General features: G+C 34.6%; 1 protein-coding gene across 5 annotated transcripts in view; it reads right to left on the reverse strand.

Annotated features, from left to right (window-relative positions):
* Positions 1–19,480, reverse strand: part of Kmt2e (lysine methyltransferase 2E (inactive)) — a 90,751-nt gene that overhangs the window by 32,472 nt on the left and 38,799 nt on the right. For all 5 annotated transcript variants that reach the window (XM_077795968.1, XM_026395736.2, XM_026395738.2 and 2 more), the window contains 4 exons: positions 8,309–8,423; positions 6,919–7,148; positions 3,399–3,479; positions 377–435 (listed from right to left, as the gene is read on the reverse strand). In XM_077795968.1, coding sequence (XP_077652094.1) covers positions 377–435; positions 3,399–3,479; positions 6,919–7,148; positions 8,309–8,423 — 485 coding nt within the window. The remainder of the gene's footprint in view (positions 1–376; positions 436–3,398; positions 3,480–6,918; positions 7,149–8,308; positions 8,424–19,480) is intronic.

A 19,480-nucleotide genomic window follows, 5' to 3' on the forward strand; every position in this document is an offset into this window, starting at 1 on the left:
TAGCTTAGTTGGTAGAATGCTTGTCTTGCATGCACAAAGCCCTGGGTTCAATTCCCCACAACACACATACATACATACACACACACACACACACACACGCACACGCACGCACACACACACATACGCACACGCGCGTGCGCAAAGAGATTCTATTTCACATGATAAACTAATGGATCGCCATCTCTCTGAAGAACAAATATGTTTCCTTAAATCAATATACAAAATCTATGAGCCATAAAAAGAATATTTAAAATCTATACCTGAGGTTGTAAATAATATATACAACAAAAATTCATCAATAGGGTATTTATATCTAACTAAAACCATACAAGTCATTTATTTTCTCTATCACACTAAACTTAAACTTTTTACGCACCTGACATATTTTCCCTTTTCCGGCGTTGTAGTAGCACCGCCCTCTCTTTATCCAAATTCCTACATTAAAATTTTAACATAATTATTGATCAGATTTTCATAAACCTACATATGAAGCAGAATTTTTTTTAATGTTTTCAGTAAAAGATCAACAATACAAAATACATGCAACTTCTCTTGCCTTTCAGTTTAGATATGCTCTAATATTAAAGCAGTAGAGGCCAATTAACTGACTATTTCATTCTATTTAGAAAATACTATTTTACCTAGGAAAGGAGCACAATTTATTTCAAATTCAATATTCAATGCAATAAAAAAAAACTGAAAAAACACCCATAATGTTAACAATGTAATTAAATTCACAAATTAAACTTCTTAAGTTTATGATACTGAATTAGTATCTACTGCATATTACCATATGCCTTAAATTATCTGCACTCTTGAAATAACAAACACTAAACGTTTTACAAAACATGTCATAAACTTTAAACAGCTTCTGTCCTTGACCTATATCATCCATGGGAATTAGTATTTTTTCCCCAGCTTTTTCATTGTATATACTTATTAGTGTAGAGACCAAATAATACAAGATTATTTTAAATGAAAGAATAAGGACTGTGGACTGAAATGTCTATAACTCAGTAACAGACTTGCCTTTATGTCTACCAGGACACATAATTATTAGCATTACACATAACAATTCTACTTATCATAGAATGATAAGCAGATCTCTTTCAACTGCTTATCAGTTGCCCTCTTATTAGTCAGTTTTTAACCTACTCTTACTGAATTCATCAACAGACACTTATTCCATCAAAAGCTAGTAACTATCATAAAATAAAACAAAAACAGAAAAGTCTCACTCACAATGAGAGAAATACAGCTATACTGATATTACAATTTCTCAACTGTGAAAAAATCCAAGTCTGTCAAATACTCTATTGTAGACTTGAGAAAACAGGCATTACTGAGGGAATTCAAAACTGCATAGCTCTCACCAGAGGGGAATTTGGCAACAGCTGGCAAAATTTTATATACATTTACTCTTTTAAAAGTACAATCCCACTTTGATTTGCAATAACAAAAGCCTGAAAATAAATGTCTTCCCAGAAGGAGCTGGTTGAATAAATCAAGTACTTAAGTCTGTCCAGAAGCTAGGTAGTAGTATAGAAAAATACACTATATGAAGTGATCTTTTAGCACATTTTTTTGGTACTGGGGATTGAACCCAGAGGTACTTAACCACTGAGCAACATCCCCAGCCCTTCAACATATTTTTTTTAAGAGGGAAAAAAAAAAAAAAAAAAGAAATGTAAGGACTTTGTGTAATATGCTTCTGTTTATGTAAGGGGGAAAAATGCAAATATATAGGTATATATCTACATGTAAGAAAACAAGTAATGGAGGAAAAATCAATTTTTAAAAATAGTTACTTCTGGTGTAGAAGGAGCAAGGATAGAAGTTAGACTTACTGGAATATATCTTGTTTTATATATTTGACTTTAGAATAATAGAAGCACATCTTACATAATTATAAAGTATATAATTATAAGAGTAAATAAAAATTTAAAAACAAGTTTAAAAAAAATAACTGGATTACTCATACATTTCTGGTAAGAACGTAAAATTAGATAGCCATTATGAAAAACAGTGTGACAAGTTCTTATAAAACTAAACATGTAAACTATTGTGTATGTGTAAACAAACAACTGTGTACACATATACACACACACCCCACATACATCCCACACACTAAAAAGGAATGAAACAGTAACACATGTAACAAATTGGATAGCTCTTCAGGGAATTCGGCTGAATGAAAAAGCCAATTCTAAAAGGTCACAAACTATATTATTTCATTTTTGGAACGTTCTTAAAATGACAAAAATTATAGAAATGGAGATTATATATTATTATAGATTAGTGGGTGCCAAAGGTCAGAGTTGGGAGGGGTGGAGTAGAAATGGTTATAAAGCAGCATAAGGCAACCTTGCAGTGATGGAAATGCTCTGTACTTGACTCCATGACTGTATCAATGTCAAAATACTAATTATAATTTTCAATTAACAGTTTCACAAGATATTACCAATAGGGAAACTATGTAAGTAAACACAAGATTTCTGCATTATTTTCCAACTATATGTGATATCACCAATAACTGAAAACTAAACAGAAAAATAGAACTAATAATCTAAACTTAAGTATGCATAAATTGGGTTGTAATGACACACTGAAATTCTTTCAAAGGATTTTAAATACAATAAATGGACCCTAACTTCTTTAAGAACTATGCCCTATGAGGAAAAAAGTTTTATGTAATCTCACTAATGGTGCTAGTGTTGGTATTACTTTTGAGATTCTTGTATTCTTTTGTAGGACATTAAACAATTAAGTAATCATGTGATATTCTAATTATATTATTCCTATGTTGTTGAAAACTATGATAAAAGGACATATGTATAAACAATATAAAACATTAAATAAAAAATTGTATTCCTAAATTTAAACTGTAATTTTAACTATAAACTCTTGTATTTTATCTTTAAAGTAAAAATAACAGGCAAAACATAATTGTTGATAATTACTGAAGCAAGGTAGGGGAAATGAGCTCATTATATTACTTAAGTTTTATATAGGTCTAAATATCCATAAAATAAGAAATAAATGGGGTTAAGAAGAAAACCATATACTACAAACAGGAGTCATAACAGACCTATTAAATTCTGTATGTAATCAAGGAAGTGGTATTTCAGTGACTCTTGTATATTTCAGTGAAAAAAGAAACCAACACAATAAAGTAAAATCCCTATAAAGTAAACTATACATCATATGATAAATGACAAGATTCTTCCTCATATTAGAGATTTGGGGATATAAAAATAATAATAAACAGAAAAAATGAAAATGTTCTCAAAAATCGGTAAAATACAATTATTAATTCTTTAATGTAGAATTCATAAATAAATTTCTGTTATTTTGCTCAGTGAAATTACTGGTAATCTTACCATGTATGTGCAACTTACCTAGGCTGACAACGTTCACATAGATAGGTATCAGGAATATGCTGTCTATCAATCCCCATGCAATCAATATGTTGCCAAACACTTAAAAAAAGGAAAACATATAAAATGTTAAACCATCCTTAAATTAAGATTTTATATTCTATTTAAACCACCACTTAAGCAGGCCTACTTTGAGTTTAGCATTCTAAAAGGTGCTAGGAGGAATTCACAGAAGTGTATCCTCACAGAAAATTTTGAGATGCAAAACAAGAGGGCAAAATAGGATATAAGAAATAAATTTCTAAAGCAAATACAATTTTAAAATGCTAAAAGTAAAGATTATGTATGTTATTAGAAATTACAATATGGAGATGTCCACACTAATTGAAGTTCATGGGGAAAGCACTATAGAGGATAATGAGTGTGAAAATAATCTCATTTTGGCAAATAGGAAGAAAAGGTGTCATTGTTGTATTTATCAATAAACAGATACAAGGAGAAGGTGGCCAGATGGTAGCCAATATGAATGAAGAGAATTATTCATTTTGTGAAATCAGAGGAGGGTTTAAAAGTGAATTAATGAAGTACAGTCAGATTATATAGGACTTAGAATACTGGGATGTATGCAAATTTCTTCTGTCAACATTTAACAATTTCAGTGGCATATAGTATTAGTACAAAGTAGCTAAGAAAATGGAAGTAAAAAGACAAACTAGAGGCTTTCCCAACATTTCAGATTTAAGCTTTAAAAGGACAGAATCAGAATAATGGCAAAGAAAAAGAAATCAAAGAACCCAAGAGGCATTCATTGGGGAGAGAAATTAAACCTAATTAATTTTTTTTTTAAAGAGAGAGAGAGAGAGAGAGAGAGAGAATTTTTAATATTTATTTTTTTTAGTTCTCGGCGGACACAACATCTTTTGTTGGTATATGGTGCTGAGGATCGAACCCGGGCCGCACGCATGCCAGGCGAGCGCGCTACCGCTTGAGCCACATCCCCAGCCCCTAAACCTAATTATTTTCAATGAAATGTATGGACCAGCCTGCAGCAAACTTCTCAATTTGTTATTATTATTTTATTGCCAAATTTTCAATTATCTGAAATAATGTGTATGTTTGTTTGCAAAAATAGTCTTAGCTATTCTTTACATAATAATTAGCCACTTTTAATATAAAAGTAATAAACTGCTTATTTTGTTGTTCTTAACTAAGAATCTTAAGACAAGAACTAGTAGATTTTGGAGGTATGTAATAGAATATATGTTTATAAAAGAAGTAAAAAAGAAACACAGGGCAATACAGGTATAGTGCTGTACACCTGTAATCCCAGCAACCAGGAGGCTAAGGCAGGAAGATTACAAATTCCAGGCTAGCCTCAGCAATTTAGCAAAAACTTCAGCAATTTAATGAGACCCTGTCTCAAAAAATAAAAAGAGCTGGGAATGTAGCTTCATAGCAAAGCACCGTTGGGTTCAATCCCCTGTACCCAAAGAAAGAAAAAGGAAAACAAAAGCAGTCAAATGATAATGAAGGTTAGAAAAATAGATTACATTAAATTTGAGGGTTAAATAATGATGCTATCCAGACAACAGAAGAAACAAAGACAGAAAATGAATAAATGAACAGAGTTCTAGATGTCAGGGTGGAAAGCAATGATAATGGGTAGCAGGAATATTGAAAAAATATAAAGAGGCAACATAAAAAAAGAATAAAGGGAAAAGATTTAAAAAGATTAAGCCTTGGGATAGGGTTGTAGCTCAGTGGTAGAGAGCTCTTGCCCAGCATGTGTGAGGCACTGTGTTTGATCCTTAGCACCATATGAAAATAAAACAAAATAAACATATTGTGTCTATCTACAACTAAAAAAAAATTAAATAAAAAAGATTTGGGGTATAATCTGTAGGACATCAAAAAAGAAAAAAAAGAGTGAGAGATTAAGCTGTATGGTACATTACAGATTGAGCAATAAAGAGCAAAGAGAGAGAAGAAAAATAGAGAGCTGTCACTGAGAAGCAAATACCTTGAATAATCCAAACACTGTAAAGTGGTCCTTCAAGAACATGTAGATGAGGCTGGGGTTGTGGCTCAATGGTAGAGCACTTGCCTAGCACATGTGAGGCACTGAGTTCAATCCCCAGCACCACATAAAAAGCTAAAGGTATTGTGTCCATCTACAACTAAAAATATTTTAAGAAAAGAATGTGTAGATGGATATAAAAAAAATTCTAAGAACAATTTCACCACTCTCTAATAGACATAACTGCATATCATACATAGATCACTGTAACTGGATCAAAAGAAAAACACTGCTGAGATTATACATTAATATAAAAACAATGCCACATGGTGGTACGTAATTTATCACAGTGGGTCAGTTAAGAGAAAACTTGTATGACTGGCTACAATAAGAATTGACAATAATATAAGAAAAACAATATGTCATTTTTTATATTTTCAATTTACCTCCTGAATAAATTTACCACAGTTTTATTACTAAAAAGTATTCATATTACAACCTTTCAGAAATACAATACCAATTTCACATTCTACATATTAATTTACCATTTGGGGGCAAAAATAAATTGAGCTTTTTAAAATATTACCTTTAACTGCAAGTTTATATTAATAATATGCAACTCTGAATCACTTAACTTACTGGGTGGGAACATTTTATAAATAATGCAAACTAATTTGTATTAAGGTCTAGGATGCATCTTTATATGGGTATTACATTCAAATATGGATATAAGCCATGCTACTTCAAATCAAGTAAGCCATAAGGAGCAAACTCAGGAAATCCTATAAAGCTACCAAACTTTCTTGCCTTCTATTGCCTAAATTCTCTCTACTCCCCACCCTATATAGGGGATGGACTCAATAACTTTTAAGGCTGAAATCCTACTGTTCCCTCTCCATCCTCCCAAAGTCCCTCCCACAAAAAATAAATGAATAAATAACCCAAGTGAAACAAAACCCCACTTTCTGTCCCAATCACACCTTCTCTAGGGGAGGAGGCCTTTCTTGGTGGTTGAATCAGGGTTGGGGGAGGGGAGACTGTGGTTCTGGTACAAGAAGACTCCAGAGTGCTGCAAGGTTCAAGTCAAAAGGAGGTGAGAGAGTCAGGTCAAATAAACATCAATCAAAATGTTTAATTCCCCCAAAATGGAAAATCACAGTTGACTACACAGCACAAATAATTGCAAAGGAAACTCAAAGGACATAATTTCCCTCTTTGTCTTATCTACTCCTCTAAGTACTTATATTGCTACTGAACTAAGTGAAAAGAGATAATCCTATATAAATATAATTCAGAACTGATTATCTATTACTCAATTTACAATAGGGATTTCTCATAGATTGGGAGACAGCTTTTGTTGACATGAGCTTTTTCTAAAAACAAAATGAACTGCATCAATAATAGTAGAAGTCCAACTTTTAAAAATGTAATCATAAATTCCTTCAAAAGTGGCTCTAGTCATCTCTTCCAAATTGACAAAGGTTAGGAGCATTCAAAAAATAATAATGTTGTGAAATATTTTACCTGCATTTGTCACAACAGATCATGTATCCATCATCATGTGTAAAACCACATATGCACCTGGTTACATCAGTACCATAACTTCCATCCTCAGATGTGCTGATTGTAGTAGCACTGGAAGTTTCATCAAAATTAGGAGTGGTAAATATGCCTACTTCATTTTTGCTAATAAGAACTGATGGAGGAGGGGAAGCTGGAGGTGTTGGAGGAGGACGAGCACCATAATTATGGTCCTGGATAATGGAACACAAAAATAAAATGATATTATTTAATTTCAACAATATGCCCTAAGAAATTTAAACAAAATTTAACCCTTAATTTTATAACTCAAAAGAGATGTGAAACTGGCTCAACTCTTCCTGAATACCATTAAAAAAAAATAACTTGATTAAGCAATATATTAAAACAATGGTAAGTGAATATAGCTATCTACAAGGTTGGGAGATCATCTTCACATCAATGTCACCCTGACCCCCAAATCAAAAGACATCATAATAGTCCTCTGGTCACACAGCTTTACCTTCAAGATGAAAGCAGGTACAGGACATGAGAATAAAGGTGAAAAAAATTTAAAATTTCCAAGAATACAGAAACTAAGAATAATAGAAACAACAACAGAAGATATACTATCTCTAATTATATAACATAGGGTTTTTAAAAATTTGGTAATCTTTACTTTGGTCCAAGTAATAAAATTTCTCACAATTGTACCTTCATAATACCACAAATACATCCAGTTCTGAAACTGGATCTAATCTCTGGCTCTTATTAGGTATGCAATACTGAATAAATTAACTTAGAGAAGGTTTCACTTTCTCAGATAAAAAATAGGGATGTAAACCAGATATCAAGAGGTTCTTTTTGGGGATTAAATGAGACACTGTATATACAAATGCTTAGCATAAAGCCTGGCACATAACAAGTGCTCAACAAATAAAAACTACATTTCATTAACATGTAAATTACTATATAATTTAGAATTAACAGCAAATAACACAATGTAACCTTACTCATGGGAAAGAAATGTAACATAAAGTACTATTAGCATAATTGCAAAATAATATTAAAATCTTTAGGAAGATTCCTCTTATAAAACTACATAATATATATCTATATTCTTTAGATGATATGAAACAAATGTGCATTTAAAATATTCCATTTTAAGGGGCTGAGGATGTGGCTCAAGCAGTAGCGAGTCCCTGGCATGCGCAGGGCACTGGGTTCAATCCTCAACATCACATAAAAATAAAGAATAAAGACATTGTGTCCACCTAAAACTAAAAAAATATTAAAAAAATAAATAAAATATTCCATTTTAAGCATAAGACCAGACCATTTTCTTTCAACCTCTAAATTTTAGAAATTTCCTTCCAGAGAAATGTTTGACACTTACCGCATAGGGCAAACCAATGTAACTGTGTGAATGATGTGAGCTGCTGGTATATAACTGGTGGGGATAACTGTTGGATTTCTCAACTACCACAGGGCTAGCTTCTACGGATTCTGGTCTGGGGAAAAAAAAAAGTTTCATTAATGAGAATCCCATTCTTTTTCTTTTTTTTTCCCCCTTCTTTGAATTAATTTTATATGACAAAAAATACTTAAACATTGGCAATACAAATAAAATGTCTATAAAGTAAGTAGATATCTTGTGGATAAGATACATTGTATGTATATTCCGTGTCATAACAAAACTTTTATTTAAGTAAAATAAATTTCCTACTTCAAGTTCAAATATGCTTTTCCTATCATTAAAAAAGTTTACTACAGTCAGGCATAATGGCACATGCCTCTAATCACAGCTACTCAGGAGGATTACAAATTCAAAGCCAGCCTCAGTAACTCAGGAAACCCTATCTCAAAATTTTGGCCAGGCAGGCCTGGTTTCTCACATCCGTAATCTCAGCGACTCAGGAAGCTGAGGCAGGAGGATTGAAGTTCAAGGCCAGCCTCAGCTACTTAATGAGGCCAAAGGAAGATAGAAAGATAGTAATTTCTATAAAAAGAGCTGGGGATGTGAGTTAGTGGTAAAGCACTCCTGAGTTACATTACATCCCTGGTACCAAAAAAGAAATAAATTTTTAAAAATTGTAAAAATAAAGGTGGGTGGGCGTAGGGCTGGCTCAGTGGTAAGCACACTTGAGTTTAACCCCCAGCATCCTCCCCACCAAAAAAATTACTAAAAACCAAATATTATTTTTACTATATCCACTGGCAGTTAGGTGTAGTGGTACACATCTATATCCCAGCTATTCAGGCATCTGAGGCAAACAGATCTCAAGTTCAAGGCCAGCTTGGGTGACTTACTGACTTCTCTCAAAATAAAAAAATAAAAAGGGCTGGGAATATAGCTGAGTGGTAAAGTGACCCTGGGTAGCAAAACACATACACATAGAGTGACAGTGGGAACAACTAAGCATGTGGGTGGAGAGAAGTGGTGGGAATAATTTAAGCATTACTAAGCACATGTTAAATCTATACAGACCTTGACCTGAATATGAAGTAAGTGTTTCAATATGCTAAAAACTATGTATATTTTCAGTGTACTGAGACATAACTGAGAACATCAGGAATATTAGGAAGTTAGGAAACCTCACAATGAACCGGGATTTATAGAAGAAAAACATGAGCAGCAGCCTGTATCAGATGATCTGTAGTTTTAGCCTGGTAACAGTTTAGTGATAGTGACTTATCAACTAATGATAAAACTGGGAATAACAACTCCCAACTGTTGTTTACTTGTAAGGTCCCTGCCTTAGTATTTTACATACATCCCTTTCCTGTCTTCATTACTCATGCAAAATCTCCTAAACCCTTCTTTGGCTAATTTCTGCTGATGAATGTGGGAGTTAATCTATGTCTTGGAATTAATCTCTCCTCATAAATACAAACTGTTTATGTGCCCATATTTTATAATACTATATCTGCTATAAACTGTTTCTGTGTCCATATTTTATAATACTTTGTCTACTACTTGACATGATTTTTTTCATGACAATCCTTATACTACTACTTATTCACAACTGTTCCTTAGAATTCAGTACTATTTGCACTATTTATAGTAACTTAATGGTCACAAGATCAACAGCATAAAAAAGAATTTGTATAATTGACTGTTTAATATACTGTTCCTGTTTTAAAAAGTTTCAATTTTGATCTAAGTAGCTGCTGTTGTGAGACCCAATGTGCCAGAAAGAGGCACAAACTGAGGTTATTCAATGGTACAGAAGATTACAAAAAGAAGAGTCTCCAATATTTTCTGAATACTTTTTTAGACTAATTCTACTCTAATATCTATACTGTTAAAACTCTTAGTTTCAAAATGAATACCTGCTAATCAATATACGTGTGTGTGTGTGTGCGCATTGGGATTGAACCCAGGGAGGCTTTACAGCACACCTACATCCCCAGCCCTTTAAATTTTTATTTTGAGACTGAGTCTCAGTTAAATGACTTAAGGCCTCATATTGCTAAGGCTGGTCTGGAACTTGACATCCTACTGCCTCAGCCTCCCCAGTTGCTAGGATTACTGTTATGGGACACCACACTCAATTACTACTATAAAATTTAAATACGGAAGTACATAAGAAAAAACTACCTGATCCCCAAACATTTCCACATTGATACTGCCATGTATCCCCCTCTAAATATTTCTATCCATAAATACCTATGTAATTTTTGGTTTTGAAAACTAGGACTATATGAACAAATTGCTTTAAATGACAATATGCATCTACCTACCTTATTCTTGGTAATAATTGCTTATTTCATGATATGAATGAACTACAACTTAACAACTATCCTAACAAATGATTTCCATTTCTTAGTTAAAACTATCACTGCACTTGTATACCTCCTTCATATATCTTTTCTGCATATATAGTATTTAAACAACATAAATCCCTGGAGGCACAATGCTGAATAAAAAAGGGTAAATGCACATAAAACTGATACACATTGTCAAGCTGCCTTTGATTATTTCAATTGTGTCCTTTAAAAACTATACAGAAGTTGGGCATGGTGGTGCTTGCCTACAGCTATGCAGAAGGTTCAGGCAAGAGGATCCCAAGTTCAAAGCCATCCTGGCAATTTATTGAGATCTTATCTCAAAATAAAATAAAAAGGGCTGGGAAGTTTGGCACGGTGGTGCACACCTGTAATCCTAGTAACTCAGGAGGATGAAGAAGGCGGCTCAAAAGTTCAAACCCAGCCTCAGGGGGCTAGGGTTGTGGCTCAGTGGTAGAGCACTTGCCTAGCATGTGTGAGACACTGGGTTCGATTCTCAGCACCACATAAAAATAAATAAATAAATGAAGGCTCATCCACAACTAAAAATATATATATTAAAAAAAATAAAGCCTCAGCAACTTGAGGCCCTAAAATAAATAAATAAATAAATAAATAAATAAGTATAAGTAAGTAAATAAATAAATAAGTAAACAAATAAATAAATAAATAAATAAGGGCTGGGGATACAGCTCATTGATGGAGAGCTTGCCTAGCATGTATGGAGGTCCTTGGTTCGACTCCTAGCAAAAAAATTACAGAGAAATAAGTGGAGTTTAGCAATGATGCTTACCATGTATATAAGGTAACCTTTTAGACCACAGTCACACACACACACACACACACACACACACACACACATACCTGTGGAGGTGGGGGCAGGGGAGCAGTGGTTTGCCAGGAATTGAACCTAGGTGCACTTACTGAGCCACATCCTCAGTCCATTTTTTTTGTTTGTTTTTGTTTTAATTTTTTGAGAGAGGATCTCACTAAGTTGTTGAGATTGGCTTTGAACTCATGATTCTCTTGCATCAGCCTCCCCAGTAGCAAGAATTATAGGCATGCACCATTCACACCTGGTTAGACCACAGATATTATAAAGAAAGACATATTCTCATAGAGTTTCTGACCTTTAGAGTAGAATCAGGAGCAGCAGAAATAAAGAGGTATATAAAAATTATCATACAATGCAAAAGCAGGGTAAAATACCACAAAATAGATATGGGTAAATATTTAGCAAAACTCCTTCCTCTTCTATATGAGTTTTTGATCGTAATTTAACTTTCTATTTCTGTTCCCCATAAAACCTGATTCATTATTTTACAATACACCTGTTAGGCATTTGATTGGTAAATTGTTTCTGGACTAAAAGAACTATTCCTACTTAATATGAGGATGTTATGGATTTGAACTTCTCTTTCTTGTACCTGACCTGTCACCTGAGAAACCAAAGAAAATGGGTCCTAGATGGCTGACAATACTCCTACGTGAACTGCTGCATGCTTCTACACTGAAGAAAAACACTGATGCTAAACTCTGACACGCTGTCATTCCTCTCCAATATATCATGCAGACAGGCATCAAGTAAATTTCAATGTTTGGTTTAAACCTAATAAAACTTCACTGGAGTTGCAAAAGATCAAATTTCTAGGGTATAGACTCTAAGGAGTTCAAGAGAAGAATAAGGCTACTTGAACAATAAGAAGAATAAAGAACATCATGAAGTTTCACTGAGATGAGAACATTTCTGAAAGATACACAGGGTTTTGACCAGATATATGTTCTATTGAAAAAAATCCTATAAAAACTGTAGTAACAATGGAGAAAGGCAATACCCCATGCATATGCAAGGAGATAGGAAAACATGGAAGGTAAACTCTTCAAGGAGTATGGAGAGGTCAGTTAGACTTCGAAGTAGTGTTTATTCATTTAGCAGTTTCTCAAAATTAGGTAATATACAAACCTCCTATAATAGAGGGGAGCTGGGATGTGGCTCAGTGGCAGAACATTTGCCTGGCATGCAAGAGGCTCTGGGTTTGATACCCAGCATTGCAGGGGGAAAATGGGGGTTAGGGTTTCTTTGGAGACTCGGATTTTTTAAAAATTACTATGCTATTAGATGATCTGTGTATTATCTACATAAAACACAAATTTAAACACATGCACTAAAATATCACAGCAGTATTAGGTGTAAAGTGGTTTTCATTGAGAATGATTACAAATTTTCCAAACTTGAAATTAAAAAAACACATTTTTAAAACCTCAGAGAGTTCACCAAGCCGCTAGGAGACAGTATTCATAAAACTCAGTTTGATACGGCATGGATTAAATGAACATTGAAGGTCTAATGTTCACAACGAACTGCCATAGATACAAAAATAAGACACTCTGCCTTCAAGAAATTTTTTTGTGGGGGCAGAGGGAATGGGGATTGAATTCAGGGCCACTAGACCACTGAGCCACATCCCCAACCCTATTTTGTACTTTATTTAGAGACAAGGTTTCACTGAGTTGTTAATTGCCTTTTTGTTGCTGAAGCTGGCTTTGAACTCAATCCTCCTGCCTCTGCCTCCCAAGCTGCTGGGATTATAGTCGAGCACCACAATACCCAATTAGAGATTTAAAAAAAAAAAAAATTTATGACTTATTCATGGACCTTTATTTATTTATTTGTTTATATGTGGTGCTGAGAAACCCAATGCCTCATACATGCTAGACACGCACTCTACCACTGAGCCACAACCCTAACCCCTAGGAATTTTTAATAATATATTTTTCATCCATTCAATAAACATTTGAGCACATAGTAAGTACCAAGCAGTAGGATACTATATCAAATGCCGGAAATCAAAAAAGAAATGGTCCTTCTTTTCAAGAAATTGATTTATAGTACAAATACACCAATGATTTCAGTGGTATCATCAAATATATACACAGGGGCCTTCATGAGAGTAATTACATATAATTAAGTGTTAAAAAATGAGGACTAGTGGTAGAGTGCCTGCCTACCATGTGCAAGGCCCTGGGTTTGATCCCCACCACTGCTACAGGGGGGGGAAAAAGTTTTAAAGAATGACGAAACTCAAGAAACAGAGAAGTAAAAATAATGGAGCAAGTATTCCAGACAGAAGGCACACATGCAATTAGAGACAGCAGGAGGATTCATTTAAGCATGTTTACTTTAAGCATGATCACCTCTTCAGTAGCACAATTACCTATAGTACAAGTTATAACTTTTTTACAGTTCTACTTAAAACTTAATGAATCAAAAGTTTTAAAGATCAGGCTCAGAAATCTCCTTTTTTTGAGGGGCGGGGGATAAGGTTACCAGGAATTGATCACTGAGCCACACAGATAGCCCTATTTTGTATTTTTATTTAGAGACAGGGTCTCACTGAGTTGCTTAGCACCTTGCTTTTGCTGAGGCTGGCTTTGAACTCTCAATCCTTCTGCCTCAGCCTCCTGAGCTGCTAGGATTACAGTTGAGCACCACTGCGCCTAGCAGAAATTTCCATTTTAATAAGTACTTTAAGTTTTATGTTCATTGAAGTTTATGAAACACAAAACCTACAAGATAAAATTCAAAGCAGATGAAGTTGGAAGTGTGCTGGAGGAGCTATAGATAAGAGCCAATAGGTCAAAGACTCTTTCTATTTAACTACATAAATATCTTATATTTAACTATATAAATATTTTCCAGATAACTGTATCTGGAAAAGTACTTCACCACTGAAAGACATTGTGATTTAAAAATTTCCTAGTAAAAGCACCATCACTTTAAAAACAAAAATCAGTTAATAAAACTTTTTAAAAGAGAGAGTGAGAGAGAAAGAGGGAGAGAGAAAGAGAATTTTTTAATATTTATTTTTTAGTTATTGGCAGACACAACATCTTTGTTTGTATGTGATGCTGAGGATCAAACCCAGGCCACACGCATGCCAGGTGAGTGCGCTACCGCCTGAGCCACATCCCCAGCCCTATAAAACTTTTTTTTAATAGAGGTGCTGAGGATTAAACTCAGTGCCTCAGGCATGCTACATTCCCAGCCCCCATCCTTTTTAAAAAAAATCCCCAATTTTATATTGAAACAGAGCCTCGATAAATTGCCTAGGCTAGCAAATATTTTCCAGCTTCCCAAAATAGGTACTGAGGAGAACTGCTACTTTTAGCAAGCTGTAGCATCCAGTATGTTGAAATCACCAGGTTATAAAATATTTCTAGCTTTAATTTTTCTCTCTTTTTTTTGGGGGGGGGTACTGGGGATTGAACCCAGGTATGCTTAACCACTGAGCCACATCTCCAATGCTTTTTTATTTGAGATAGGGTTTTAGAGCTCGATAAATTGCTGAGGCTGCCTTTGAACTTGCAATTCTCCTGCATCCACTCCCAACTCATGGGATTATAGGTATATGCAACCACACCCACTAGTTCTTTCTCAATAAGTAAAACAGAATTAGGCAGAACATGAATATCCAACAATCATTCTTTCTAGGGATGTATCTCAGTGGTGAAACATTTGCCTAGCATGAGCGAAACCCTGGATTCAAACTTCAGTACTGAAAACAAACAACAACAAAAAAGTAATGAACTTTAGGGTTAATCATGAGACCTTCAAGCAATATGATTCATGACTCAATTACTATACGTTGATAGTCATGAAGCTTTTATTTTAGTAAACAGATAAAAGAAGCTATGAAGTAAGATTATTTTGGAGAAGTATTTCAGATACTACTTCCTATAACAATGAAGAAAGACCTCACAGGAGGTAATACGGAAGTTTCATGAAAACTGTGAAAAGAACAAAAGAGGAATGATCCAGGCAAAGGGAATAGCAACTACAAAGGACCTGAGGTAGAAGCAAATTTATAATGATCAAAGAACAAGGAAAAACAAAATCAACATGGTAGTAAACTAGCCCAAGAGAAAAACTGGGAAGAAAAAGTAAGAATTTATGGGCAGCTAAAATTTCAAATGAAATAAAGTCACAGGAAGGTTTTTAAATGTAAGAATTGTATCATCTGATTTATACTTCAGAAGAATCAAAGGAGCTTCAACATAGAGAATTAATTACAGAAACACAAAGACTACTGTACTCCAGTGTCTAGTCAAGAAACGAATGACAAATAGCCGGACTCAGTGCCACATGCCTGTAGTCTCAGCTACATAGAAGGCTGAAGCAGGAGGATTGTTTGAGCCGAGTTTAGGGGCAACATAGTGAGAGGTCAGGGAAGAAGAGAGACAAAAGCTCATATTTAGACAAATAAAGAAACAGAAGTGTAAGGATTCAAAATGTACTTTGGAGGGGGACACAGGACTCACCAATGTATTAGATGTGGAAAATGAGGGGAAAAGACCAATCAGGAGTGAACCTGAGAGAGGGTAGAGAGGGAGCCATTTATAAAATTAGGTTAAGCCTAAATAACAACAAAAAGGAGACTTGGAGGCAGAAGATCATCAGGAATTCCAAATGAAGGTGTCAATTTTAACGGTGAAAAGAGTATGAGAGCCGAGTATGGGGATGACATGCCTTGTAATCCCAGTGGTTAGGGAGGCTGAGGCAGAAGGATCATGAGTTCAAAGCCAGCAATGGCGAGGCATTAAGCAACTCAGTGAGATTATTTCTCTAAATAAAATACAAAATAGGGCTGGGGATATAGCTCAGTGATTCCCTAGTACCCCCCCCCAAAAAAAAAGTATGACAGGAAATAAAATACCAGCATAAAGATGTCATTTAAAGCAAGGCAATAACTTAACAAATAAGTTTTAAAAACAGGGAGAGGGTTGAAATTTTCACTCAAACATTTAGAAACTGCTAGGCGCGGTGGTGTACGCCTGTAATTCCAGAGGCTCAGGAGGTTGAGACAGGAGAATATGAGTTCAAAGCCAGCCTCAGCAATTACGAGGTACTAAGCAACTCAGTGAGATTCTGTCTCTAAATAAAATACAAAATAGGGCTGGGAATGTAGCTCAGTGGTCAAGTACCCCTGAGTTCAATCCCAAGTACTAAAAAAAAAAAAAAAAAAAAAAAAATTTAGAGACTTCCATTTTGACTGCCATGTCAGTGCTCAGAAGGTTTATGGTTTTGGATTGGGATGCTCAATTAGAACAGTCTATGCAAATATTCCAAATGTGCTGCCCACCAAAAATAAAATGAAATCTGAAACATTTATGGGCTCAAGTATTTTTGATAAGGGACACTAAACTAATACTTAAGGCAGTGAAGTCAGAGAAAAATTGTATTACTTATTAGAAACCTTATGAAGATACTTTCTTTGAATAAGAAGTTGGCAAACGGCTGGAGTTGTAGCTCAGTAGTAGGGTGCTTGCCTAGTATGTATGAGGCATTGGGAAGGATCCTCAGTACCACATAAAAATAAATAAAGGTAATATGTCCATCTACAACTAAAAATACTTAAAAAAAAAAAAAAGTAGGCAAATCTAAGATTCCTGAACCCAATCCAGTCTGTTGCTTGATTCTGTAAATAAAGTTTTTACTGGAACATAGCCATGTTCATTCCTTTACACCCATTGTCTACTCTCCAGATCTGAGTAATTATGATGGAAACTCTGTCACTGCAAGTCTTAAATATTTACTTTCTGGCCCTTTACCAAAAATTTTTGCTGACTTCTACTCTAAACTTAGAGTAGTTAAAACTTAATTAAGTTTAAAGTAGTTAAAACTTTAATTTTTAAAATAATTTAGGAAGTAAAAAAGAATTTCCTAGAACTTATACTTTTTTAAAAAGTATTTTTTAAGAAAAAAAAATCACACACCAAATTAAGTTTAAAAATAAGAATGCATGGAGAGCTGGGGCTATGGCTCAGTGGTAGAGCACTTGACTAGCATGTGTGAGGCCCTGGGTTCAATCCTCAGCACCACATAAAAAATAAATTAATAAAGTAAGGTATTGTGTCCATCTACAACTAAAAGCAATTTTAAAAAAATCACTCCTGATGATACCTTGATTTGGACTGAAGCCTTTAGAATAAGAAAAAGTACATGTGTTATTAAAATTTAAAAAAAGAAGAAGAATGCATGGAGAAGCTGGGCACAATGGCACACACTTATAATTCCAGCAACCTGGGAGGCTGAAGTGGGAGGATCACAAGTTTAAGGCCAACCTCAGCAATTTAGCAAGTCTCTAAGCAGCCTACTGAGATCTGGTTTCAAAGAAATCTAAAAGGGGCTGAGGATACAGCTTATGGAAAAGAACCCCAGGTTCAATCCCCAGTACAAAGAAAAGAAAGAATGCAGAGAGGAAGGAAATCAACTAGCTATAAAATTCAGTATTAAATGTCATGTTGAGCGGGGTATGGTGATACACACCTGTAATCATAGCAATTTGGACTAACACAGGAAGATAGTAAGTTCAAGATCAGCTTGGATGATTTAGCAAGACCCTGTCTCAATATAAAAAATAAAAAGGGGCTGAGGGAGATAGCTCAGTGGTAAAGTGCCCCTGAGGTCAATCCCTAGTACTAGGCAGGAGGTGGAGGAAGTCATATGCTGACCTGGGTTAAATTTTAAAAATTCTACTCTGTTAATTAATCAAGTTTAAGTATCACAATGAGGGTTTTTAAAAAACACTATTTAATACTATATTTAGCTAAATAAAATATCATGGAACTTTTGGGCATTAACAAAGAGACTTTTATACAAATGCCTACTATAGCTTCCAAAACAGTATTTACATTTCATTTTCCTCTTCATGAGAGAACAGTGATTTTCAAAGTACCTATGGTGAGAAAAGGGGGAAAAGTGCTCTAAGTCCCTCACTTCCACATCCATCACTCTGATAAGTACAGACAGTAAATTAACCCACAATTGATATTCAGCATTGGTACAGTGAAAAAATGCATAATATTGATCTAAAATAGACACGCGGGACGGGACATTACATTGTTCTGATACTTTATAATCCATGACTTTAGGGGAATTACTTAACCTTTCTTACCATTTATTTTCACATCTGTACAATGAAATAATATTTGAATCATGCTACAAAATAAAATGCAACAAATGTAAAACAACTTACCTTGCACAGAGGCGTTCAACAAATTTTAATTCTTTCTTCCCTTACTATTAAGTTGAACAATATAAAATTACTATGGATATTAGACCAATTTTGATTTATAAAAATGGCATTCATGGCTGGGCGGTGTGGCACATGTCTGTAATCCCAGTGACTCAGAAGGCTGAAGCAGGAGAATCTCAAGTTCAAGGCCAGCCTCAGCAACTTAGCGAGACCCTGTCTCAAAATAAAATAAAAAAGGGCTGGGGGTGTAGCTCAGTGGTAGAGCACCCTTGGTTTCAATCCACAATATCACCAAAAAGGGGAGTGTGATAATTCATACAATTCAACTTAATACTGCAAGAATCAACAGTATAGAAAAGAGTTATCATAGAAAGGCCTGCTTCCAAGGCTGGTCCTTTGCTGCTATTTGGGAACTTCTCTGGTAAACAGTTCCTTACACTGGAGGGGAGTGAGCGAGACAAAAAAAAAAAAAAAAAACTTTCCTTAAATGATAAGGGTGTGGTATTACTGTGTCTAAAATGTTTGTATAAACTATATGATTTATGCTGAATACCTGCTTTCCTTCTGGGAGTGGAAATTTGGTACATGCTAGCTAGGCTGATGGAGACTATATGCCAATCTCCAGTGGACATTTCACATGTGTTGTCAAAATTCACTGCTATGGAATTAAGTGCATCCAATGTAAATCAACAGGGAAAGGTCTGCTTTTCTGCATTTCATCTCATATGCTTTTCTTTCTTTGA

Source organism: Urocitellus parryii, chromosome 3, assembly GCF_045843805.1.
Source record: "Urocitellus parryii isolate mUroPar1 chromosome 3, mUroPar1.hap1, whole genome shotgun sequence".
Classification (NCBI taxonomy): Eukaryota; Metazoa; Chordata; class Mammalia; order Rodentia; family Sciuridae; genus Urocitellus; species Urocitellus parryii.